Here is a 26,774-nt window from a genome sequence, read left to right as displayed (position 1 = left end):
ACACCTCCCACCAGACCAGGTTGCTCCAAGCCCCGTCCAACCTGGCCTTGAACCCCTCCATAGCTTTTCTGGGCAACCTGGGCCAGCACCTCTCAACTGGAAGAAGAGTTGTATTTCCTCTTTAAATGTGGCTTATGAAAAAGGGAGACTTTGAGTTTTCTTATCTTCGGTTTGATGCATAAAGAAGGACTGAAAGGGAAGGGAAGGGAAAGGGAGAGGAAAGGAAAGGAAAAGGGACTGTACACTGAAATTATATTCTTTATTATATACTTTTAAAGTTGTGTCTGTTACAACTGGTGGGAAGGAAAATTAGTGCTTGCCTGCTCCAGGAGAGTGCTGATGTTGGCAATGGAGTAAAAATTCTTATCCCAACTTTGCCAGTCTCACATGAGGCAGACAATGGATTTCCTTCTTTCTTCAAATATACATATTTTTTTTTCATTGCAAGTAGACGTTAATCTTATTAGGAAAAAAACCTAGTCAATGGATCCTTCACATTGGGATGGGCACATTCTCCTCTGCTGACATATACATCCTCATTTCACAACAAGTTCAGAAGGAGAATGGAGCAAGAGAGAGAACTGTTAATGCATTCACAGAATCACAGAATCTTCTAGGTTGGAAGGGACCTTAAAGATCATCTTGTCCAACCGTCAACCTAACTGACAAAAATAGACACCCACACAACAAACAAGAAGCAACACCATCACTAAACCATACCTCCCAGCACTACATCAACCTGTCTTTTGAACACCTCCAGGGATGGTGCCTCAACCACCTCCCTGGGCAGCCCATTCCAATGTCTGAATTCCAATTCCATAACCATCACCCTATCAAAGACGCGTTATCAAAGCTTTTACCTGAGCCACTGGAGTTCACAGCCAGCATAGGAAAGGGAGGTTTGGAAGTCAACCTTTTCACAAGCTGAACATCTGAAATATTCCATTCCCAGTACGTATAGCAGCACAAATTACTATGGTGCTACAACTGTTGCATGAAGCCTTTTGTTCATTGGTGCTCTTGGGTCTCTTTTTGGATATTAGGGGAAATTTCTTTGCTGCAAGGGTTATTAAGCCTTGAAACAGGCTGCCCAGGGAAGTGGTGGAGTCACCATCCCTGGAGGTATTTAAAAGACAGGTAGACATGATGCTAAGGGACATGGGTTAGTGGTACCGTTGCGGTGTTGGGTTAATGGTTGGACTTGATGATCTTAAAAGATCTTTTCCAACCATTACAATTCTATGTTTTAGTCATTGGGACCAATGGGGCAGAAGTTGTAGGGTGAGAACCTCTGGCAACTTGAGCTGCTGTCTGAATGGCCACTCTGGTTCCCTGTGAGCCTCCCTGAGCAGGGAGGGTTGGCCACAACTTAATGAGAGGGCTCCAAGCTCACCCCTAGAGGATCATTGGCTTTAGAACAAGATGAAGGACATGGACCTGTTGGAGCGGGGCCAGAGGAGACCACAGAGATACTTCGGGGGCTGGAGCCCCCTTACTGTGAGGGCAGGCTGAGAGAGTTGGGGGGGTTCAGCCTGGAGAAGAGAAGGCTCCGGGGAGACCTTCGAGCCACTTCCAGTCCCTCAAGGGGCTCCAGGAAAATGGGGAGGGACTCTGGATCGGGGATGGGAGCCACAGGACAAGAGGGAAGGGTTTGACATTGAAAGAGGGGAGATTTATATTATTATTTTCATTATAAATATATGCTTTTACATGATAACTTTAAAAAGAATTTAATATATGAAGTAAGTCAGAACTGACTGGGACATGGATGGCCTTCATTGTGAAGGATTAGGAGTTCATTATTGGGAAAACCAAACTGTTTTTTTATTTTGGGGCATTTTTGTTATATATTCTGAAAGCCTGACGCTTGGGCACAGTGGGCTCTCCATAATTGTCTTCCATTGTATATGGTAGTCATATACAAAGAAACTTAGATCTTACAAATTGCACAGCGACACCAAGACATCCTATACTTCTTTTAGCCACCCAGTGATTTAAAACTGGACTCTTTGTACAAAGCATAAGGGATTTACTTTTCACTTTGTTTTCAGTGCCTCAGCACCTGCTTATAGCTGGTAGCCCAAGGTCTAACTCAGAATACTCCATCCCTTATAAAGTTGGTAGTTTTACGGTTGTATTCAAGTCTGTAGCTCCTTCCACCTTCTCAGCTCCCCGTGGATGTCGGTACCTGTTTGTCTGCTGTCCTTGAGGGCTGTGTGTTTCACTTCTAAAGGTGATGGTGGTCTTGGAATAGATTTTTCCTCCCTCTAACTCTTTGGCGTCTTCTATCTTTACCTCTTAACAGTGCTGGTTTGTGTGTGATTCCACATAAGTAAAAATAGGTTACAACAGAATGTCACTGAAAGAAGGCGTAAAATATTCTGCACAGGGCAAATGTGAAGTAACAGCCAGCTTGTCCAGACAATTTTTAGACTTTAAACAAGTATGTGCTGTTACTTTTAAAAAATATTTTTGTAATCATCTTCTTAATACATGTCTGATATAAAAAGATGTTTTGCATCTCTCTCTCTCCCCCCCCCTAAAAAAATTTCATATCCCTAACAATAAAAAGTGGCAATACAAATATAGTTTGAGTGAAATTCTGTGGGTTTTTTTTTTCCAAATAAGGTTGGATTTTTTTCTGGTTGAGCTGTTTTGGGATCTCTGCCAAAAGATTTCTACCTCAGCTTGGTGGATAGGGGTTTTTTTTCCCCTTTCTTTGCGGTCTCTATAAACTGTGGTGCCGGGATTATGCAACACGTTCTGACGATACGTGCGGATGCTGCAGTAGTGTCTGTGTGAGAGGCAAGTCAGGAACAGACATTTTTACTCCTTGTGCCTGACTTTTACACACGGCTTTGTTGTCTCTCTTCAGGCTGTCGCATCAGATGTGCTGCTCTTTTTTTAACTCTTTTTGCCAATTCTGCGTCAAATGTAGTTTATATTCTGTTCTAACAAGCTGTTTGTGTAAGTACCCTTTAGTTTTGCATGGTCAAATATGGTGCAAATATTTTATGCATTTGAATTAGTTGTGACTTATTCTGCGTTTTTCATTGAACTCGTTTCTCACCTTTTTTGAAGTGAACGTAATAACCCCAACTCCCTTTCTCTGTAGCAGAAGGAACAGCACGTTGAGGGGGTGTGCTGTGATTGCAGTAGATGGTGGGATATTCCCGTGGTGCTCACACGTACGTGTGTACCCAGCGTGTGTGCATCCACGCCGAGGGAAGAGGGGTGTCCTCCTGCCACCGTCTGGTGACGCACTGAGGTTTTTATCCCTTTGTCCAGGATGAAGAGGATAAGCTGTGGTTCTGAGGTTGGTTGGGTTCCCAGCGAGGTGCGTGGCTCACCTGAGCTGTGCGTTGCTGACGGGTCCTCAAGAGCTTGTTGTGCTGCTTCAGACCTCCTGAGACCTCGAAGATGCTCCTCTCTTGAGGACTAGAAGGAGCCCAAAGGCATGAGTGGCTGATGCAACTTTGCAGAAGGACTTTTCCCCAGTGGGTTACTGAACGTGCCTCCTTGTACACAACAAGTACCTGTGTGTGTGCCTCTATTTCACCTCCGTTGCATGAAGCCTCCTCCTGCGTGACCAAAAGAGAGAGATCTGGCTTTGGCTTGTTGGGTTAGAAGCGTGTCAGTTGTTCCTTGCTCGGCAGGGAGTGCTTTTGTTCGTAGGATTCGTTTTATGACGTGTCAGTTTTTGACAAGCCAGGAAATCTATAAAAAGTCTTGTAGCGAAAAGAAAGCGCTAGAGGAATTTTCCAGGTTGCGTGGACAAATGGGAGGGAGTTGATTGAATATGGGTAGCCCCCAATTTGACTAAAAGCCAAAGAAAAGCCATGGGAAAAATTAATTGGATTCTTTTTGATGGGCTGGGCTGCGCTGGCTTGAGGTGTTGGAGTGCTGAAGAGTTTAGCTGTTCAGGCGTGGGATGCTGAAACCTAAAGCCAGGTTCTGTTGGGCACCAAAGGGTTTCCACTGGTGGTGTGTGTCCACCAGCCCCCCTCATGCACGTGGAGCTCTCGAGGTCAGTGCACGGTGTCCGTGGAGACATGGCAGTGGGGAGTTGTGCCTACAAACTCGTCAGAAAACCTGATTACTTGGCCAGCTCTCCCCAAAGATGTCTTGGTCAGGAGCCTAGCCTGATAGAAATCGAGAACCCACCCTGGGGTCATTAAAGTAGTCATTAGTATTTAATGACTATTGGAGAACACTTCCAGATTGATATTTTGGCTTTAGCCTTTTTTTTCCCCAAAAACCATGTATTAGATTTAGTTGTAAGAACATTTTTGATGCAGCAAATGGTACTTAAATCTTTATGGGGAAGTGAGGGATGATTGTGGGAGGTGTCCCTGCCCATGGCAGGGCGGTTGGGACTCGAGGACCATTTAGGTCACCTTCCTGTGATTGAGCTCTCCAGCTTGGGCTTTGCTCTGGGCAAGTGTTTTCTAGTACCAGGGGGTGAGTGGGGACCTTCTCAGGGCAGTTCTGACTCCCAGGGTCAAGACTTTGACCTGCTGCTCCTTTCTCCTCGTGAAGGCTCAGCTGTTCACAACCACTGTGGCTGCCACTGGGATGGGAAAGGTGTTTTCTCTTCCATTCAGCTGATGGGAGGGAAAACCACCTTACCCAGGCTTGAAAGGCAGACCTGCCAGCTGGTACCCTGAGACTGGGAGCTTCCCTCTGGCCCGTCAGACCTGTCAGCGGGCAACACCACTTGTTAAAATGGGTGATGGATGACCCAGATGGTAAAGCACTCTTGCTTGCTTCCCTTGAAACTGTTTGTAGTCTGTGAACTTGTCTCCTTTACTTGCTGATCTCTTTGCTGCTGTGAAATAGGCTCTGGGGAGACATTGTGGCAGCCGTCCAATAGCTAAAGGGGGCTACAGGAGAGATGGGGAGAGACTCTTGATGAGGGAGGGGAGCCCTAGGAGGAGAGGGAAGGGTTTAACACTGCAAGAGGGGAGATGGAGCTGAGATGTGGGGAAGAACTTGTTTGGTGTGAGGGTGGTGAGAGCCTGGCCCAGGTTGCCCCGAGAAGCTGTGGCTGCCCCATCCCTGGAGGGGTTCAAGGGCAGGTTGGAGGGGGCTTGGAGCAACCTGGTGTGGTGGGAGGTGTCCCTGCCCAGGGCAGGGGGTGGCACTGGGTGGTCTTGAAGGTCCCTTCCAACCTGAACCATTCTGTGATTCTATTCTATGGTTTTATGAAATCTGGCTGTGGGGTGATGGGCCACGGGGGTGAGGAGCTACAGGGTGAGCCTGCTCTAGGAATGTGGGAACCCTTCTCCTTCCAGGTGGGAGGATGTGACTGTGGCTGTGGCTGTTGCCCAGACAATAGTGGACAGTGCCATGAAAGGAAGGAAAGCAGAGCCCGGAGCCAGAGTTTTTCTCTAACTGCAAGTCTGTGGCAAGACATCACACAGTTGAGGGGTGTGACTCATGTATTTTGTGTCATTTGCTGACGGAGCATCTATGCTTTGCTGTAGAGGAAGCCAATGTCCAGCTGTAAACCGAGGGGGAAATTAGCAGAGTTAATTATTAACTTTTACGAGGCAAATAACACTGAATAAAAGTGAAAATCAAGTCGTGATGCTGCTAGTTCTGTTTTCTGTGCTTGGTTCCTAATAAAGCAAATTTGTTGCCCGGTGTCACCGATGGGATCGCTGCCTGCAGAGGGCTGCCATCAGCTCTGCCCGTGTCTGCACCATCCCTGTGCCCAGGGCAGGGCTGCCACTTCTCTTTTTTTCCACATGCCTTCAAATTAGGAGCCGCTCCAACTGCTATTTTTAGCTCTCTTAAGTGAAACGAGATTAAACACGAGGCAGTAGTCCACGGCAGCAAGTCACTTTCCCAGAATGACTGTAGAAACCTGATAAACACAGTTCTCATTTATTTTATTGTGAGAGAACGGAGGCGCAGAAAAAATGCTGACCATGTGGGTCTCTTAAGGGTCATGTCACTGATTCTGGGATTGTCTCTGTTTGTCTCTCTCTCTTTTCCTGCTTTTACTTCCTCTCTTGTTTTTTTTTTTAATTTTTTTTTTTTTTAATTTACCATCTGGTAATTATTCTGCCCTATCTGGATTTCTCTCTGCCTTTTATTTTCATCTTCATCTTCAGCAATACTGCATTAAATAGCTTCCATCTGTCGAGAGGTCTTCTTTCTAAATCCAGCTCCTTCAGGGGGACTGAAGAAGAAACCATTTTGGACTGAATAACGTAACCTGTGAAGATTTAAACCTTGTCGAAGAAAACAACCTGCTTCTCACTGAAGTGTGGGTCAGGGAGCGCGTGTGCGCGCACATTTGTTTGGAAAAAGGTTGAACCTGTCAAACTTGTCTGTGACATGGCTGCACGCTTATGAGCTACTGGAAATGTGACATTTCTTTGCCTCCACCCCAAGTGACAAAATGCCTTCTACACCAGGGCAAAGAATTTGACTCAAGTGGGGAGAAAACTGATAGCAAAGCTTGGGAATTTTTTTTTTTTTTTTTTGCTCTATTTCAGTTGAGTACAGGCCAGGATGGGCAGTTTATATTTTTAATTTTATTATATTTATATTTTTAATCTTGCTATTTGACCCTCCTAGTTGCAAGTATATCTGCTATTCATAGAACATTTCCTTATTTTTTCAGTTCCCTGTTTTATCTCCCTCCTGCCTGTCCAACGCCTGTCTGTGTTCGCTGAGAAGTGCCTTTTCTCTTGTACATCTCTTCCTCTTTCTATTTTAAATAATGTAAGTCGTTTGGAAACTATTATTCAGGAAGTGGGTGGTGCTTTTTTTTTTTTTTTCTTTTTTTAATGTTAACTGCTTAAAATCCAAGCTTTTAGTATCTGTTTGTAATCTGAGTATGCATGGTTTGGAGGTCTAGCTATGACTAACGTTGTTAGAGGATGGGCTTGTTCTGTTTGGTTTTGTTTTTTTTTAATTTGTTCTTGTTCTGTAAGTGCTATGGAGCCCAGACAGAGTCTTTAAGTATGCCCAGACAGTGTAATCCTGATGATTCTCATTTTTTCCTTCAGCTAAAGATGTTTTTTAGGATGGGACCAGGGTTGGGGAGGCACCCCATTCCCACCCACTTTTTGGAGTTCAGCACAGCAGGTTTGTGAGGAAGTGTGATCTGACCACAGGAGCGTGGCTTGGGTTGTGGTTCCTCTGGTGGCTGCCTGTTTTAATCAGCCTTTCATCCCCCTTTGTCACCAAAGGAACCTTCACACTGCAAAACAAGGACACCTCCTGCAAATAAGTTTAGGGATTTTATGGAATTAGGAGTTCAGACTGGTTCATTCCTAGCAGACATGCGGGCTAATGGCAGAGACAGGCTGGGGAAAAAATGTTGTGGTCACTTCAGATGCTTTTAAAAACTAATGCTGAGATCTCTTTTGCATTCAATTGTAAGCCAGGCCAAAAATAGCTGTGTATCTACTCCCCGTTATTGAACGTCGTGTTCAAATGAAAAAGTAATTTTAGCAGAGAACACTGGATTTGGTGAGCTTGTATGTGAAAAAATAAGACAGGGATTTGGGGGGTTTCTGGGAACCTGGGAACCTTGGTGGAGAAAGGGGAGGACTCGGTTGGGAAGCCTGGCAGGGACCCACTGAGAGGAGTTTTATCTTCCCTGGGCACGTTTGAGGAGTCTGGGTGGAATCAAGCTTAATAAGATTAGAAATGTAGGAAGGATGTAATTTTGCCCGAAACTTCATGATGCACACACATTTTTCCCATCTGCGGTAGCCGTTTAACTAATTTATTTTTGTTGTTGTTGCTGTGTGTTGTGAGGCCTCTGGTCCAAGAAGAAAGCTCAAGGAAAGTCAGAAAAACCCACAAATATTTACAAGCCTACTGGATGTCTGCTGATCTGGTTACCGTCTCCTCGGCAATGAATCAAAGGGCTTTGGAATAGGTTGGAATAAGAAATAGGTGTTGCAGAAGAATGTATCACACACTAGAAAAAAAATTTAAACTACAGGCTTTTAAACAATATGTATATTATCATCCTCTTAATGATTCACAGTTAGCTCTTTTAGCAAGCAGTTTCATTTCACTTTTAACTGCGTGTTACAGCTCAATAGGAAGCAAACTAAAATAATACTGGGATATAATGTGGAACTTGAATAAAAGAAATTCGGGTGGTCTCCTGTGGATTAGATGAGACTTCAAGATTAGTTAAAATCTTACAACTTTGATGTAGAAGCACTGCATGTATTGTTAAGGTCACTTGTGATTTCTGACTTACAAATTTTTGGGGGTGTAGAGGCCTTTAGCTTTAGGGATTTTTTTTTTTTTTTCCAAAAGATGGATTACCGTTTTCAAGCGCAGACAAGCAGGCTGTTGCATCTAATTTTATCTTAATTCCAATTCTCAGGAGAGCTCTTGGCCTCTAATAAACAGTGTTTGCGAGGCACAACCTACCAACTAGTTGAAAACCTCCACTGTCTCCAGCAACGTGGGAAAGTCTACTGGACGAATATCCAGGGAATGTCTATGGGAACCGGTTGTTTATTACGGGGCTGGATCTCTCGGCAGCCCCTGGGAGAGACTCGGGTTAGTCCGTCCTTACACAGGCGGCCCCAGAAGCCACAACCCTGTGGAGATGTTCTCATAGTCCTCCTCTCTGGAGCTACTATTTGCAGAAGAACGTGCTGAGCTAACTCAAACAGCGTCGCGTCTCTGGGACCTGCCTGTGCCCTTGAGCTCAAAAATGATGGGAGCTGCTTCTCTTCCTCCCCCAGGGGCTTTCCCAGGGTTGTCTTTCTTTTTAAATAAGGAGAAAGAAGCTGCACGCCCCAGGGCAGGTACCCCTGCTTTGCCCCAAATCCAGTAAAGGCTTTCTTCTAAAGATAAGTGAAAGAAACGCGTAGCATCTTGATGTTACAGGAGTTGGCTTTCTGTGATGAAAATGTTTGGCCAAGCTGGTACCTTGGCACGTTCCTCCTGTCTGCAGCCCCCATCTCCGTGCGGGTCCTCCAAGGGACCGAGAAACAGTTTTCAGGGTTATATTTCTAAGAGCAGCCCTGTTACAGGAATAGCCTCTCACCCCCTCATCCGCCAAAACCTGACGAGATGAGTTCGTTAGTGCGGTCCAGGGCACCGAACTGTTTGTTTCTCTGATTCTGTGATTTCTTTGTTCTCCGGGCTGGCAGCAGCCTGCGATGTTGAGGGTCAGCTGGAGAAAATGCCTCCACATGCTGGCATGGCCAGCCCTTGGAGCGCTGCCGCGAGGGTTGACAAGTAATGTTTTATTTCTGGAAATGAAGTGTGTTCTTTTTTTCCCCAGTGGGTTTTTCCAGTTGTTGTTTCTCACTAGTATTGCATGCTTGTCAGGCTTTATTTCTCAGAAGAGGTAATGAATTTAAGTCTGTTTTCCTGTCCTGTGCACCAAGGCACATGTCTAATGGATCTAATTAAGCCAATACAAAGCTCTCCAGATTATCAAATACTGTTCCATTAAGGAAATAGTATTTGAAGTCCTATTTTTATTGGCTGAATTAAAATGGAAGACACAGTGGGTATGCGTTGAAGGTGAACACAAGGAGAAGTCAGTATGACCAAAATTATTTCGTGTTGTTTAAAAGCCTCTGCCTGGCCTCTGCATCTCAACATACAATGAGAGGAAATTTTTACTATCTAATAGCATCCTCACAGGCTCTAGTTTCGAAAATAGGCTCTTCTTACTTAGTCACTTGAGTGAATAGTCATCGTAATGTAAATGAAATTACTCGCTGGCATAGAGCAGCTGTGATTTTATACATTCTTAGAAAACTTTTCTGCTTTTTGTTGGCTGAAGATTTTTACGTTGAAATAATAATTCATTTGTGATTACTGATAAAAACTGAAATTGGGACCTACCTAACTTTTTTTCCTCTGTGTCATGTAACAGAGCACTTGCCGACCTGCCGTGGAACGGCGTAGAGATTGGACAGTCTGTAAACAAAAAAGGGGGCTGCGATAATATATTGCAAAAGGATACTTATCGAGGACTGCCAATATGAGAGATGAGGTGGGAAATGACAAAGGTGGGATCTCCACGTTACACACTCTCAGCCCAGAACATAAAGTCTGTCCAACACAACGCCGTGTGCCTCTGGCAGCTCAGCGGCTCAAGCTACTGCAGGAGATCCTGCACTTTGAGGTCTGTCTGGACTGAGTAATTGGCATCAATAAGACCTGTCCCTCTGGAACCAACGCTGACCGGGATTCGGCTGTAGGAGCTGGTGGATAAAATAGGTTTTGACACCTTTAGGTCCTGAGAATTTTCCACCTGGAGTGCTGTGTCCAGTTTTGGGCCCCTTCCCACAATAAAGACGTTGAGGGGCTGGAGTGGGTCCAGAGAAGGACAATGAAGCTGGTGAGGGGTCTGGAGCACAAGTCTTGTGAGGAGAGGCTGAGGGAGCTGGGGGGGTTCAGTCTGGAGAAGAGGAGGCTGAGGGGAGACCTTCTCGCTCTCTCCAACTCCCTGAAAGGAGGGTGTAGAGAAGCAGGGATTGGTCTCTTCTCCCAAGTCACAGGTGATGAGAGAAGAGGAGATGGCCTAAAGTTACCCCAGGGGAGGTTCAGATTGGGTATCAGGAAAAATTTCTTCACTGAAAGGGTTGTCAAGCCTTGGAATGGGCTGCCCAGGGAAGGGGTTGAGGCACCATCCCTGGAGGTGTTCAAAAGGCGGGTTGACATAGTGCTTAGTGACATGGCTTAGTGATGTGTTGGGTTTTTTTGTATGGTTTTCTTTTGTTTTTTATCAGAGTTAGGTTGATGGTTGGACTAAATGATCTTAAAGGTCCCTTCCAACCTAGACGATTCTATGATTCTGTAAAATGTGCATGTGGTGTTTATTCTGGCAGTGAAACCACCTTCATCCCAGCTGTGGGAGCTGGACAACAGCCAGTCATTGTCCTGGTGCTGGTAAATGCACCTATAATCAGATACGTTTTATCTGCCTTTAGAAGAACCACTCATGTTTTAACTTTAAATATCCTTAGAAATATCACTAAGGTGTATTTACTGTAATTGGCTATTCTATGGAATAAATGAGCATTGTTAAAAGTAATGGAAGGAACTGTTTGTAATGCTGAGCAGGATAGGACTGGAAATATATATTATTTTTTTTTTTGCCAAATTAAATTACAATATTTCCTCATGTCTTAAAGAAGTCCAAAATGTAACTGGTTATTTGTATGAGCGATGGAGTAGAACTGCACTTGTTTAAAAAATGAGTTGTGTAGGTGTTTGTACAGTGAAGGAGATAGAAGAGCAGTGAAGACCTTCATTGTTTTCTCATTCCTTGTAACTTATATCAGATAACAATGAAATGTTTCCAAGTTAAGATGAAAAATAATATTAAAATGAGTTGCTGTTCTTCTGTGACTTGAAAACCTGTATAGCTAGTGGGTTTTGTTGAGGAATATAAAAGAAAATATGTCTTCATGAATATCTTCATGGAACTTTACTGAGGTATAACTAATTGATTCCTTGTACAATCTTCTTATTAAAATGTATTTATTTTTTTTCTTTAAAGAAAGGGTGGATTTGGGTAGTCCTGTTTCCAAGCTGAGAGAGATTCTAGTCTGAATGATGGAATATATTATTTAAAGCACGCATTATCTGATAAATATTCCACCAAAATGCAGCCTGGTTGTTATCTCTTGGTTTCTGAGCTATGTAGGTGCACACAGCCGCATTAAGCCATCTGTGTTGTGGGTACCTGTGCACACATGTCTGAGAGAGATAAATGATAGCTAATTAGGATACATGGTTTCCTTCCTCTGGTTCAGGTGATAGTATTTTACTACTAAACTGTATCAGGGTGCTTATAGTACACGAACGTACAGAGTTTTTAAGTGTAGCTCATGTTGGATCTTAACTAGTTGTCACTCTGTTGATAATCTTTGCCAAATGGGCAAGTTCAACTGTCCTGTGCAAGTCCTAGTAATATTGTTTTGTCTTCGTTATGCTTAAAAACAGCAAGCCTGGTTGTAAGCTTCCTCTTTCAGATACGCTTGGAAATCAGATTTATACCATGCGTCACAAACAATAAGGAACTTTGTGCGTGTGGTTTTTATCAGCTCAGCAAAGCCCAGCCGGAGATCCTGCTGTGTCCTGTAAAAAGGGGTGTTTTGAAGGGGGGGAGGTTGAAAGAAACCCCTAAGAATTACAAATGTGAAATATATGAAGGTTGTAAAATCAAACTGAGATGACGTACTCTCAGGGAGTTCGCAGACGACACCAAACTAGGTGGGAGTATTGATATGCTTGAGGGTCAGAAGGCTCTACAGAGGGACCTGGACAGGCTGGATTGATGGGCTAAGGCCAATGGGATGAGGTTCAACAAGGCCAAGTGCCGGGTCCTGCCCTTGGGTCACACCAACCCCCTGCAGCGCTCCAGGCTGGGGGCAGAGTGGCTGGAGCTGCCTGGCAGAAAAGGACGGGGGGTGTTGGGGACAGCCGGCTGAACAGGAGCCAGCAGTGTGCCCAGGTGGCCAAGAAGGCCAATGGCATCCTGGCCTGGATCAGGACCAGCGTGGCCAGCAGGAGCAGGGCAGTGATGGTGCCTCTGGACTGGGCACTGGTGAGGCCTCACCTCGAGGGCTGGGTTCAGTTCTGGGCCCCTCACTCCAAGAAGGACATTGAGGTGCTGGAGCGTGTCCAGAGGAGAGCCATCAAGCTGGTGAGGGGTCTGGAGAACAAGTCACACGAGGAGAGGCTGAGGGAACTGGGCATGTTGAGTTTGGAGAAGAGGAGGCTGAGGGGAGACCTCCTTGCCCTCTACAGCTCCCTGACAGGAGGGTGTAGAGAGGTGGGGGTTGGCCTCTTCTCCCAAGGGAATGATGACAGGAGCAGAGGGAATGGTCTGAAGTTGGGGCAGGGGAGGTTTAGATGAGATCTTAGGAAGAATGACTTTCCTGAGGGGGTGGTCAGGCCCTGGAAGAGCCTGCCCAGGGAGGTGGTGGTGTCACCATCCCTGGAGGTGTTGAAGAAGCGTGTAGAGGTGGCACTTCAGGGCATGCTCTAGTGCCCGAGATTGTGGGGGTCTTTTGTTTGTGTGTGTGTGTGGTTGGACTTGGTGATCTCAGAGGTCCTTTCCAACCATGTAAATTCTGTGATTCTGTGAAAGGGTTACCTGGTTATGTGATCCAGTGAATCTGTATTAGGTTCACATTTAATGCAGATGAGATGTTTCTCCATGACACCTTTGCCTTGTTCACTGCAGAGGGTGCGGTTTATGTTCTTGGTTCCTGCGCAGGGATAACACAGAAGGCAATTTTCTGCACAGCTGAATGGAGGAGAAAGTCTGTATTTCAACTTGGTCATGGTCTTGATGGGGCTGACACAAGGTCCTGGGCTCTGGAATTGCTTTTTTAACCTCTGTTGCTCCCTCTTTTCCCATAAACCAACGCAGAAGGGGTACATAAATGGTAGTTGGTGTCTCCTAACAGGCAGATGGATCCCCACACAGATGTAGTGATATAAGAAATACAAAACCAGAAAATATTTTGCACTGCTGTCCATAGACAGTCCTGTTCGTGCAAGATGTGGATGTAGGAAAGGACTGTAAGTCTAAATAGCTTTTCTTTTGAAAATGGAAAAAAAAGTGGTTTTTTTCATTTACAGCATAATTAGATGTTACAGGATAATCACCTCTTAAGTTAAATATCTTCATGATGAAAGGAAACGGTATATACTGATATGATGGATGCCCTATAGAAAAGACAGAGCGGTGTGCTCGGTATCTTAAATTTTATAATAAAATGCCAGATGCTCCTGTTAAGCTGGATCCCTGGTGCAGCTGAGCGGGGTTGCTGTTGCTGTTCTCCATCACGTACCAGATGGCAGCTAATCCGTGGCGAGAGCCGGGGAAGGCAGCGCTTCGTCTTCTAGAAAGCACTCTACGCTGGATGATAAAAGGCAGGGCGGCCGTTGTAGGTCACAAGTTGTGTGTTGGGGTTTTTCTGGGGGGGTGGTCTCTGGTTTGCTCTTCTCCTGGGGTAAGGAGGAAGCAGTGGTATGTCTGCCGAAGGCAATGTTGGCCGAACCCACATCGGTGTGTGCTTGGGTGGTGGCGTCTTCGTTTAGGACGAGCTGCCTCCATTATGGGTGAGAATGTAGCAAAAGCACCCGTTTGAAACCGTGACGGGGAAACTTCACCCCAGTGTCCTCTCCTTTCCTCACCTCCTGTCCTCCCCTCCCTTCGCCACCGTGTCTACCAACCGTTGCCAGTTAGGCAATGTAAATTTAAGGCTGCGGGATTATCAGCTTCAGAAAAATAGGTGGAAGAAACTATTAAAAAAGGGGTTTGGGAAGAATGACTTCTGTTGCTGTGCAGGGGGTAGGAGTAAATGATCCCTTCCACCCCCTTGCAAAAGGCAAACACAGGGTTTAGCCTGGCAGAGCCCGCTGGTCCTTCAGGAGAACCTTCAAGGACAGTTTCACGCACTCCCTTAGAAGACTCGTGCTTTTGCCGCCGTGGCCAGCGCACTGCTGTGGCCAGTGCTGCCCACCCTGCCTGGCCCGTGTGGCATTTGCCAGTTTGGCTTCCCTGCCTGTGGTGTGGAGGTGGCCAATGAAGCTGTGGGTGTTGCGGCCAGCTTGGGATGTCTTCTCACTTGCTTCAGCCTTGGGGACACACTGTGTACCCCCAAAGCTTTCTGTCCATCAGAACACCAGCATCATGCCAGACCCCTGACCCAGCTCCCAGTAGACCAACAGCAACCAGTTGGGATGGCAATGGAGCATCATGGGGGCAGGCAGGTAGTAAGAAGCCTCCTCGTTATCCTGTACCAGATCTGTACTCCCAAAGGCTGTTCCCCTATCCCTCTGACCGACCCATTACCCTCCAGATGTCTGGGAGCAGGAATCTGGGATAAGTGGTAGGCACTTGAGTTTTAATTAAAAGTTATCAGGTTATTTCCATAACTCATCTTTGTTTGCATTGTGCCTTTAAAATCTGATATTTGTAAAACCCTAAAGATGTGACCTTCTGGTAGACTGTTTGGCTCAGGCTGCTAAAGAGAATTTTTCAGGAAGCTTTTCCCTTTTTCTCCTCTTGTTTTCCCTACAGTCAATTGCTTCAGCAGACATGGATTTGAATCAGCTGGAGGCTTTTCTCACTGCCCAAACCAAAAAACAAGGGGGCATCACAGCCGATCAAGCTGCAGTCATTGCAAAATTCTGGAAGAACCACCGACCGAAGATCCACGAGAGCCTGGTCAACCAAAGCCGTTGGGAGAATGTCTTGAAAAACATGAGCTGGCGAGTGGATCTGAAGTCGCAGTCAAGGCACATTGATCAGATAAACACTCCTGTCGCAATAGTTGAGATGGAATTGGGCAAAAACGGGCAGGTAAGCTTTCTTTTGCAAAACCTGTAAACCTGATTTAGCTACGTGTGTGCTGAGATGTTTTACCCAGTGCTGGATTCACTGCGTCCAAATGAAGTCAGTGGATTTTTCACCACTGGGCCCTTAATGAACTTGACCTTGTGGTCCATCTTTGGACACAAAGATACATTCTGGGTGGTGAATGAAATTTTTGCTTATTTTATATCTTCTTATATGTATTGACCACTCTCTTTACATTAAGCTTGGAAAATCTGTGGACATAAAATCAGCCATAGTAGCAATTATATTAAAATTATATTTTTATTCTGTGCACTGTGAAGTCAATTAGTCTTTTTTTTTTCCCCCCTCTAATCAAATACTAAAATTAGGCAGTATCTGTGAAGTAGAAGCTGAAAAAGAGTAAAGTTCTGAAGTAGAGTAAAAGTGAAAGAGTAATTATGATGATCAAGCATCCCTTATACTTTACGACAAATGAGGGGAAAGGCTTCTCTTTATTTTACATAACACCTATTTTCACGTCACGAGTACATCTTTATTACCAGTCACATTATGCAATCTGCTCTTATCTGCCTGAAAGAGATATATAGCTGTGTCAGTGCTGAACGCTGCATTTAACCTTTAGCATTCATATGAATGTACAACTGAAGGCACAGCTTCCCACCTTCATTTTTTTCCTCTCTTTTTTCTGACAGGAAATGTGTTTCAATTTGGTATCTTTTTCCTTTGCAGTGTGCTGGCCAATTTTAAAAACTCATTTCTTCGTGGTAGCCTACTGTATGTCAAACCAAGAGCTAATTCGGGGTGATTTGATGTTAATGTTAAGCAAGTTTCCTTGGATTTCATAATATTTTAGTAGCTTATAGCAAAAGAATACCTGGATTAGGTATACCTAAAGTGTACACACACATACTTTTTTATATATATATACATATATATATGTATATGCATACACACGCACACACACACCTGGAGTATACCTATACAAACTGAGTGAATTTTAACTGTGTGCCTTTATCAAGACCAGAATGAAAGTACAACTAAATTGTGATTCTCCTGAGACAGTACGTGTTGTTGAAGTTATTCTGTTGGTCCACTTTTCCTCTCAGTCTTTTGAAGCTGACCCTTCCGAGGTGCTGACACACTCCTGTGTCTCTGCAGTGACTGGTACAATAATGGTGTGTGGTTTCAGGCTTTTTCCTAGCCTCAAAAAAGTGGAGTTTTCTGCTCAGGATCTTGAGATTAGAAATAATCGCTAATTTCATGAGTAACAGATGGAAGAAGTTTAAAATGTAATAATAAAAGCAAAGTTGCAGTGAGTACATTAGAACGAGTACATTAGTGAGCAAATGGGAAAAATACCCGTGTTCATTAAATGAAAATAAATCTTTAACTCAGAACGACTGCTGTATTTCGTAAGGGAATTATGTAGTTAGTGACCCTTGTTTTTTTTTCTCCAGTAATGGATTATTACAGTAACATCCATCAGCAAGTGCATTTATATTTCTTCCAGCCTGTGCAGCGAGAGAGAGGGAGGGTGAACATGAAGGAAGAATGCACATTTCTGAGACATTGTAGTTTCTCTTACCCAAGAGCCCCACACCAAACCAGGGTGAATTCTTCGTGGCAGCGCAGCTTCGTGTTTCCCACGTGCCGAGGGAAGCGGTGGGGCAGTTGTTGAGCTGCCACCAGGCATAATTTCGGTCGGTGAGCTTGTTGGCAAGGCTGGTGCCCAGAGCAAACACGGGTGTTAGGCTGGTGCTTACAGAAAGAATCGTGAAATAATTAGAATTGTCACTGCTTGAGTCAAAATTGGTGTTTATTTTAAGGAGCTGCGGTTTTGCGTGGTCTTTAGCTTTGGGTTAAATAGGTTTTCTGCTGAGAAGCCTCTGGTTGAGGCAGTCCTCATCCTGCTCCCATGATGGGCTGAGGCAGGGGAGCTGGGGGAGCCTGGGGACCAAACCAGCAACAATGGGGTTGCTGGAAGAGTTCCTCCAGCCCTCAGCCTCTTCCCACGGGTGTTTGGGGACCTCCTGGAAAGATGGTGGCGGAGACTTTACTGTTGGAGGTTGAACAAGTTCTTCTTGCATGCTGGATGCAACCATTTTAACAATCTTAAACCCATCATGTTTTATCACCTTAATGTGTATTTTTACTTTATTGTTAGCACATTTATGTCTGTTCCAGATACCAAGTTTTAGTAGCACATCGAATACGCACATGCTGGTACCTCTCTGAAACTTAACAGATCTTTTCTAAATCTTTTCTAAAAGATTGTCAGTCATAGATGCGATTTGACAAATACTGAAGCTCTTCCGGATTTATAGAAGAAAACTGACTGATGATTCAGGAGTAAATTATTCAGAACAGACTGTTTTTATTTGGACACTTGATAACAGGGGAGTATACAAATGCATCGATGTGTAATGAATTGACATTAATATTTCACGTTTCAACAGAAGGAAAGAAATGGTCTGTAGAAAATGTACCTTTCCAGCATTTAAAGTCGCTCTGATTCTCCTCTGTTCTCTGCACCAGACGTGGACCTCTGCCCAGCAGAAGGCCAGGCTGTTTGGTGGAGCGTCTCCTCCTTCTGCTTCAATAAGTACCCTTTCTGCTTGCCATCTCTGTATTTTAATCAGTCAATTCTTTCAGGACAGAAAGACTGTATGTGTAAGACCTAATATGGCTAGAAATGGGGAATTTGAAGTGACTGATTCATATATTCCAGTAGACCAAGGTTACACGAATTATTTCAAATTTCATTAATGTTTTGTGATGGAAGAGAGATGTTTCTGGGTTTGAGAATCCATTACAACTTGCGTGTGTTAATTCTTACTATCCTTGGCATTACTGAGAATAGAAAAAACGGAACCCTTTCCTCTAAGTGCTCTTAAAAACACTTCTAATGAGAAACACTTGGAAATACTGGTGCTCCAAACCTTGGAAGGTTTGGTTCAGGGTCTGTAACTTGCAGTTTGAACTCCTCTTCTGCAGAAAAGATTTGATAGTGATATTTAACGTTTCCTTTATGCTGGTGATGTAGGCTTTACATCCTGGTTACAGGCAGGTGAACATGCTAGGCACGAGTCTTTGAAGGCCCATTTTCTTTTACAGTGTGACTAAAAATAAAATCCTAAAGCGCTGCACTTTAGCCTGCATTTCTCTTCATCTGTTGGTGATATTCAGTGCCTGTCACTGCCAGTCCGTTCTCTCCTTTTGAACAGCCCATCTTTTTTTTTTGTGCACAATGGATTTATCCTCCTGTATCTCTATACCTTGCTGGCTTTCTCTTAAAACACCTATAGCTCCCTGCCCCCTTCCTTATGTTGTTTTTAATCTCATTCTCCTTCTCTGAGAATCGCTGTAAAAGCTCTTTTGGCACGAAGCTGCAAGAGGAGAGGGATCTGCTGGGAGGGAGAGGGAGTGAGCTGGAGAGTCACCCTTCTCCTGCCCTTCCTGCGTCGGCACCGCGAACCCTCGCTGCCCTGAGCTTCCCTGCAGATTGCAGCCACGGACTTACATCCCACCTTGTCATTAATGGAAAATAAATGCATTGATTTTTACGTCGTGGCTTGGCATTAAGATATGTTTATACTTGCTTGATGGACTTTGTCATCTTATTTTCCTTATCCCTCCCTCAGGGCTGTGTTCTTCCCTCCGGTGTTCTGGGCTGGTTGGCCTGTAAGTTTTACTTTCTTGCAGCGTTACATATTTTGCAGTTTAATATCTGAGACTGATCAAATGCTAGAGATTATCCCGAGTATTTGCTCTTGGCTTTTATGCTTGGGCTTATTTACTGAGTGGGTATTTTCACATGCATTTCTTTTTGGTGTTTAAGATACTTGTAGTCCATGTAATAGCACTTTCCTTGGAGTTGTGTGGGGTGTTAAGCATGTTTTATGAGCAAAGAGTATTTTCTGCCTTAATTTAACATGAAGTATGGGATTCCACTGCAGAATTCCTCCCAGAAAGACCTGAGGAAATCGCATCAGGATTATGGATTGGGTTGTTTTTTTCCCCCAAATATTGTATATCTCTTCTCTTTCCTTTTTTAAAACATTCCTGACAGGTGTCATAAAATTTAGTTAACAGTATAAGGTAGGTAAATACTAATACTATATAGTAAATACTAAAAGCCACAGTATAAGCTAAGAAATTAGGATCATCTCTTTCAAATTTAAGGGCAAAGAGCAGCATCTCATTCCATATCATTTTTCTGAAGTCTGAAATCACCAGGGATGTGTATCTTCATATAAAACAAACATCTTTCTTTAAAGGACGGGCCAGCATTATTAATAGACTTTTGATAAATTGAAAATCTAGCATTTGCTAGTTCTGATCGTATTTTGATTGTCACTTTAGCCTCTCACCAGTGAGATAAATACTTTCTGATTAAAGGACTCACTGGATGAAGTGATCCTTTCCCAGTGCAAGAATTTACCTGATAGTGGAAAAGTAAGAACTGTCAGCTCACAGTTTACCTTAAGTACATCATGTCTGCTTTCTGCTAACGGCTGGGTCCAGACCCTGGTAATTCAGAGCAAATAATGATATTTCAGCTAATAATTCTAGTAAGTCAGGTGCAGAAAGAATTCATAATGACCATGGACAATTGTCATGTGCCTTATGTAGGAGGTAAAATGCCACCAGCGTTCTGAAGGTCTGGAGCCTGAAATGTCATCAGCTTCTAGTTTGTTTGACTATGGTGTTTAATGTTCTGGGAAGGAGCGGAGGAGGTCTCAAAGTAAGCTTTTGGGGGATCAGAATGGTTTCTGGTTTATTAATCGTGTATATTCTACACAAACTTAGGTTGAAATTTGTGTCACCACGCCATAAATGATAAACTGAATTCGCACACGTTGACAAATATTAAAATTGAGCACGCTTTCACAGTGTAATAAAAAAATGTGAGCATTTAGCTTCTATAAATCTCATTTCCATGCCAGGATTACGGACTGAGTGCCGCTGAGGATCTGTTGGTGTTTTGCACATTTTTGTACACGGGGGTCTCTCCGTTTCCCTGGGCTGTGGTTGTCTCCAGCAGTAGCTGTCACCCCTGGAGAAAGGTCAGACCACGACCACGTCACGAGGAGAAACTCATGCTCTAGGGAGGAAGGATTATGGCTGCACTCGCTTGTGCCTCCGTGTGATGCCAGGTCAGGCTGCTATCGCTGAAAATAACTTCAGATAACGCGCTTCCAGTCCTCTTTTTGTAGGATCTGGTCTGAAAAGACAGACTGCCTTTTGTTAGGGTATTAGCGTGGGCAAAGCGATGCTTGGGGAGATGAAAAGCAGTTCCAGCTACCCCGACCAGAATAAAGGCAGCCTGGCCTGCAAAGGGGGGAAGGAAAAACAACCACCAAACTGTTTTGCCTTTCCTGCCTTAATCCATTTTAATCTTTGTAGCTATTAACATCGTCAGAAATGTTGTTCCAGTCAAAAATGGGAAAGCACGGGCATTTAGAAGCCGAATCGATCAACTTAACTGCAACCAGCTCAATGCTTTTATGTGATTAAAAAGATAAAAACCGGTAAGTAGAAGTTAGTGGGGGGGGAGAAAAAAAAAAAAAAATCACCTTTGTGGCCGAGCTGAATGTAATTCACTTGAGCTTTTGTTCACCTTGGGAACTCCTGGGCTGGAGGGAACAGTTACATAAGGCCGTACAGTGCGAAAGCAAATAAAAACCAGAGAGGGCATCGGGTCACTCGGCACAGAGAGAACTGGAACACAGTTGACTGATTTAACTCAGTGATTCCCTTAATCCTCCGCGTGGCGCTGTCAGGAGTCCTTTGCTTTGACAGGTCCATTTTTGTCACCTTCTCCTGAAAGCAAAGTGAAATTTGGGCAACAAGAAGAGAACCTTGTTATTTGTGGCCATTGGGATTTTTAAGTGTAATAAGGTACAGAGATGAGAGCATTAAATTGAGATATCAGTTAAATAACTGTTTGACTTGAATTGTCATTTTTTTCACTGTATATATTTGGCACTATTTGGATGTGTATCATCCAGTTCATCCTGTTCATCCTGTACAAAGCAAGGAAATTCTACAATTAGTGGTACTAACAGTTCTCCCTCCTTGTGTATATACACATACCAGCACACATGTATATGTGCACACACATATTCCTTGTCAACTGTTTTTACTCTGGAACTGGATTTACTGAAGTAGTTAAATAGAATAATTTAAGTGAGACATAAATATTTTTTGTATTGTAGCTGAGCTCAGGGTATTAAGGGGAGAATTCTGGATTAATTGAAGGTGAGCTGTATGAAGATAGATGTTTTTGTAACGATGGGTATTTACTGCCTTTCATCTGCCTAAATTCAGATTCAGTCTTAGACCCTTGAAATTTTTTACCTTCTCAGAAAATATATTGAGCTTTTGGATGTTATGACAGGGAATGTGCCATCTGTTACGTATCTCGTACGATCAAGTATTTTGCAATCTAACATCAATCTGGCATTCTCATGCAGTGATGAAATGTCACGTAGCTTTGATCAAACACCCTCCAGAGCCGTCTCCTGGAGCCTTGGGGTGCAGACTGCAACGGGGCTGGGTTCAACAGAACCATCTGTTGAAAATTGTCTCCAGCAAATGCATTTCGTAACTCAGTTACACTGTTTTCTGGAATTGGCACTACACATTTGTGAGTCAGAAGGACCTGTTCTTCCTCCTCCTTGTTCTGATCATCCCTGTGTTGTCCCCATCTCCTTGTGACTTTTCTGGAAGTCTTCACCCCTGTTTCCCACCAGCTCCCTTGCCCCCAGAAGTGGTTGGTAGGCTTTTGGAACCTACCCTTAGCTCACATCCCTTGATCCTCATCCTGGCTGCCCTACTGAAGGCATTTCTATAACTTTCCAACCTTATCTTAGCTGTTCCTGCAGTGCTGGGGTAGGTTACCGTGGGAGTTTGTGGTGTTGAGGCCTTTGAGAAGTTCAAGACTCACAGAATGATACGGGGTTGGAAGGGACCTCTGGAGATCATCTAGTCCAACCCCCCTGTCGAAGCAGGTCCACCTACAGTAGGTTGGACAGGAATGTGTCCAGGTGGGTTTGGAATGTCTCCAGAGAAGGAGACTCCACCACCTCCCTGGGCAGCCTGTTCCAAGCTGGATGAAGTTGCTGTGGTCAGAGGGTCCCTACCACAACAGACCCAAGCATTTATCCTGCAAGATTTTGGGTGAAATGGATAGTTTCATGCTCCTCATTTAATCCAGTCACTGTGTATGTGTCCTGGTTTGAGGTAAAACAGAACTAATTTTCTGTTCAGTAATTTTACTTTTTAGCTAGGCCTCTTCTGACTAACTAAACTCTGAAATTAACAGCATATTGTTCAGAAACTGTTCACTCTCACAGTGATAAGACCTGATTGTACCAAGGGATGGTGAGCAGAGAGGCCCCTGCTTATACTTATTGCTATAACAACCAAGGTCAGGTAAATTTGTTATTTGCCCCGTTGGAGGGTCAGAAGCGGAAAAGCGTAGAGGGGTCCCACCTGTAGGGAGGAGGGGACAGGTGAGGTGACCCAAAACTGACCAACAGGGTATTCCACCCCATCTGCCCCATGCTCAGTATAAAAGCTGAGGGATCAAAGGGTCAATTCTCTTCCTTCAATGGCCGACGTCCAAGGAGGACCCTGTCTGTTCATCTGCCCAGATCCGGAATCCGGCTCCTGTCCATCACCGAGTCCAGCCTGGGACTTTCCCCTGCGCCTGCTGGTGATGTGATCATCATCCTGGGAGCTTGATACGGTTTTGTATATACTGTATACATTTTTATTTTATTTTACTTTTTTTTCTTTCCTTTTTTTCCTATTTCATTATTTATTTATATTTTTATTAAAGTAGTTTAGTCTTTTTCTAAACTCATAGCTTTTTTATCCCCCTCTTCCTCTCCTCTCTTTTCCTTAGGGGTGGGGGGAGGGGCAATCTGTCATTCTGGTTGGTCAATTCGGTCAAAACCACGACAGTATGTTTCAGTTCCTTCTCTATTCACGGAACCTCACATGGAAGATCTAGCCAGGAGTGTGTTTCTATTGCTTTTGTACTTTGTGCTTTAGTTTGGTCTGGGTGCTTGAACTTCTGGGTCAGGAAATGGGGAGTTGGGTTTCAGCAGAGGGAGAGCGGTTGGTTGGGAACTGTGACAATGCATGTTGCCTTGGGAGGGGCAAGAAAAAAGCTGATGGTGTTAAAGGGAACACATTGGAGAGGCTGGATGCAAAGATAGAATTGTGGGCCTTCAAGGTCATCAAGTCCAACCATGAACCCAGCACTGACAAGGTACCAGTGTTGGTCAATTCGGTCAAAACCACGACAGTATGTTTCAGTTCCTTCTCTATTCACGGAACCTCACATGGAAGATCTAGCCAGGAGTGTGTTTCTATTGCTTTTGTACTTTGTGCTTTAGTTTGGTCTGGGTGCTTGAACTTCTGGGTCAGGAAATGGGGAGTTGGGTTTCAGCAGAGGGAGAGCGGTTGGTTGGGAACTGTGACAATGCATGTTGCCTTGGGAGGGGCAAGAAAAAAGCTGATGGTGTTAAAGGGAACACATTGGAGAGGCTGGATGCAAAGATAGAATTGTGGGCCTTCAAGGTCATCAAGTCCAACCATGAACCCAGCACTGACAAGGTACCAGTAAACCATGTCCCTCAGCACCATGTTTACATGTCTTTTAAATACCTCCAGGGATGGTGACTGCAGACGGTGAGAGAAAACTGAAATGGAAAAGGTAGATTAAAAAATGCTGCTATTTCTCATTGTACTTGTACCAAGCTTGGGGCAGGAGGCAGAGGGACCCACACTTGGCCAATGCCATCCATTCCTGGCTCGTTAACAAGCAACGTGGCGGTGCCAAGTCTGTTGGCTGCTGTGTTGCCAGCCGTTGAGGACCCAGAGAGAGCATCTGCTGGTGTCGGGCCTCCTAGGGATACGTATATGAGTTAGTGATTTCTTTTAACACGTTTTGTAAAACTAGCAGCTTGTAGTTTGGGTGTGAAAGTGAGCATGTTCTGGTTTGTGAAATACTTCATCTTGGGATAAATCCCACCATAAATGTATTTTAGGAAATATAATTACCCCAGGAAGCTTTCAGGGAAGGGGAACATGGTTGAATGACAAAAAATTGCAATGTCCGCTAGCTTCTTTTTAACAAAAATAAAATGGTTTGCTTCATTCTTAAAAAGAAATGAAATATTAAAAGTGGAATTTCTTTGCTGGAGAGTCTGTATGCAACAAATCAAAACCGCTGCCCTCTTTGCATCTTAGCTCCAGTGTTGCTGGCTGTCTGCATTCTTCAGAGGACTTGGACGTCAACATTAGCGAGTAATTTGTTCTTAGAAAACCCAGGGAAGAAGAAGGAGTCGTTAGGAACGTAAGTGCCCACTGCGTTGGCTGATGAAGCATCTTGTTTTTACGGGCCTGGCCTGGCCAAGGGCATTTAAAACTGTTGTTTTGCCAGTTGGGCATCCTTCCCGCTCTTGACAACATGCCACATTGCCGCTGAAAAGCCCTTTGGAGATCCTTCCAGGTTTGTCGTGGTCTCTCCTGAGATCCCCGAATATTAGCATTCAGGGGTGCAAATAAGAAGAGGTTCTTAATTAATTTATTTTAACTAGGAAGAACTGCTCAGGAGAAGGTATCAAGATACAACATTGGAAAGCTGGCATGGAATTGGGCAGAAACACTTGTAACTTATGCCCTTCTTTGCTGCTTAATCATTTGGATTCTCTTTATTATGTTTTATATATATATATATATATGCTCTTTATAAAACCTGGACTCCAACTTTGGCTGTGCAAGAATTGATCAAACAAAAAAAAAAACCTCCAACACAGTCCCCAGCAGCAAAGTGAAATCACGGCAAACTGTGCCATTAAACCTCCCGTGTTTCTCTGCGTGTACTGGTTTTTTGAGGGAAGAGCAAACCCGTGTCGTTCCTTTCGAGCAGCTTGTATGATAACTGCCAGCGGCTTTGTTTCCTCACCTTTCTCCACGAACTGGATTCCCATGTGGTGAGCAGTTCTATTAATACCTTCGGCAGCAGAAGGCATGGGCAACAGGAGAACGCAAATTCCTAGGCAGTTCCCAGTATGATCTTTCTATTGAGGAGATATTTCTCTTCTGATTTCTAGCCAGCTGTGGCTTGCCATCCTCCTAGTACTTCTGCCCATGTGTCTCATCCCAGTTAAAAATGAAAAAGAGACAAGCATTACTTTTTTCCTTTCGTTTTCTTCTTATCATTCTTATTTACAAAATCCCTGACTGAGGGATTTCACTGCTGGAAGTTGCTGCTGGGCAAAACTGGCCTTGGCCATTGATAGCTGAGTGTTAATGCTGAGGTATTCCGAGCTCCCTGAGCAGAAATGGTGTTAATCAACATGGGAAATGCTTGGAATACGAGCACCAGGTCTCTATAAAGCGGACTCTCCTTGCGGCAGCAGAGGCTGTTGCTGCTGTCAGTGGTACCTGGGGACTTGGGGATGCCATCAAAGACATCCTGGGAGGTGCTCATGCCCCTTCCCAAGGGAGTGAATTCAGACAGTAGGAAACAAGGCTCTTTTTGCAGGTACCAGCTTCCACACTGTGTAGGTCAGGTCCTCGGCAGAGGGCTGGTGGGAGTTTGCACCCAAGAAGGTCAAACATTTCATATGCATTTGCAGGTTCACTTCATAGGATCATAGAATGGTTTGGGTTGGAAGGGACCTCGAAGATCATCCAGTGCCACCCCCTGGGCAGGGACACCTCCCACCAGACCAGGTTGCTCCAAACCCCCTCCAATCTGGCCTTGAACCCCTCCAGGGATGGGGCAGCCACAGCTTCTCGGGGCAACCTGGGCCAGGCTCTCACCACCCTCACACCAAACAAGTTTTTCCCCAGATTTCATCTAAATCTCCCCTCTTTCAGGGTCAAACCCTTCCCCCTCCTCCTAGGGCTCCCCTCCCTGATCCAGAGTCCCTCCCCATCTCTCCTGGAGCCCCTTGAGGGACTGGAAGGGGCTCCAAGGTTTCCCCAGAGCCTTCTCTTCTCCAGGCTGAACCCCCCAACTCTCTCAGCCCCCCCTCCCAGCAGAGGGGCTCCAGCCCTCCCAGCATCTCCGGAGCCTCCTCTGACCCCATCCAACAGCTCTATGTCCTTCTGCTGGTGGTGGCCCCAGAGCTGGAGGCAGCACTGGGGGGGTGTCTCAGCAGAGCAGAGGGGCAGAATCCCCCCCTGGCCCTGCTGGCCACGGGGCTGGGGATGCAGCCCAGGATGGGGTTGGTTTCTGGGCTGCCAGGGCACGTTGCTGGCTCATGTTGAGCTTCTCATCCACCAGCACCCCCAAGACCTTCTCCTCAGGGCTGCTCTCCATCCTCTTACCTCCACATTAGATGTATTTGTCTTACAGGCACACCATAGTACACTGGCCCCTGCTTCGTCATGCTCAAAACACTGACCCAGAGGCAGG

At 44.8% G+C, this 26,774-nt stretch overlaps 1 protein-coding gene across 1 annotated transcript in view; it reads left to right on the top strand.

Moving 5' to 3' along the window:
* COMMD1 (copper metabolism (Murr1) domain containing 1) overlaps positions 1-26,774 on the top strand; it is a gene marked incomplete at its 5' end in the record, with an annotated part of 84,546 nt that overhangs the window by 12,389 nt on the left and 45,383 nt on the right. The window contains one exon of the mRNA XM_014964421.1: positions 15,053-15,334. Within this exon, the coding sequence (XP_014819907.1) occupies positions 15,053-15,334 (282 nt within the window). The remainder of the gene's footprint in view (positions 1-15,052; positions 15,335-26,774) is intronic.

The sequence above is a fragment of the Calidris pugnax genome, unplaced genomic scaffold (genome assembly GCF_001431845.1).
Source record: "Calidris pugnax isolate Ruff unplaced genomic scaffold, ASM143184v1 scaffold219, whole genome shotgun sequence".
NCBI lineage: Eukaryota > Metazoa > Chordata > Aves > Charadriiformes > Scolopacidae > Calidris > Calidris pugnax.
This window is presented reverse-complemented; position numbering and strand designations above follow the sequence as displayed.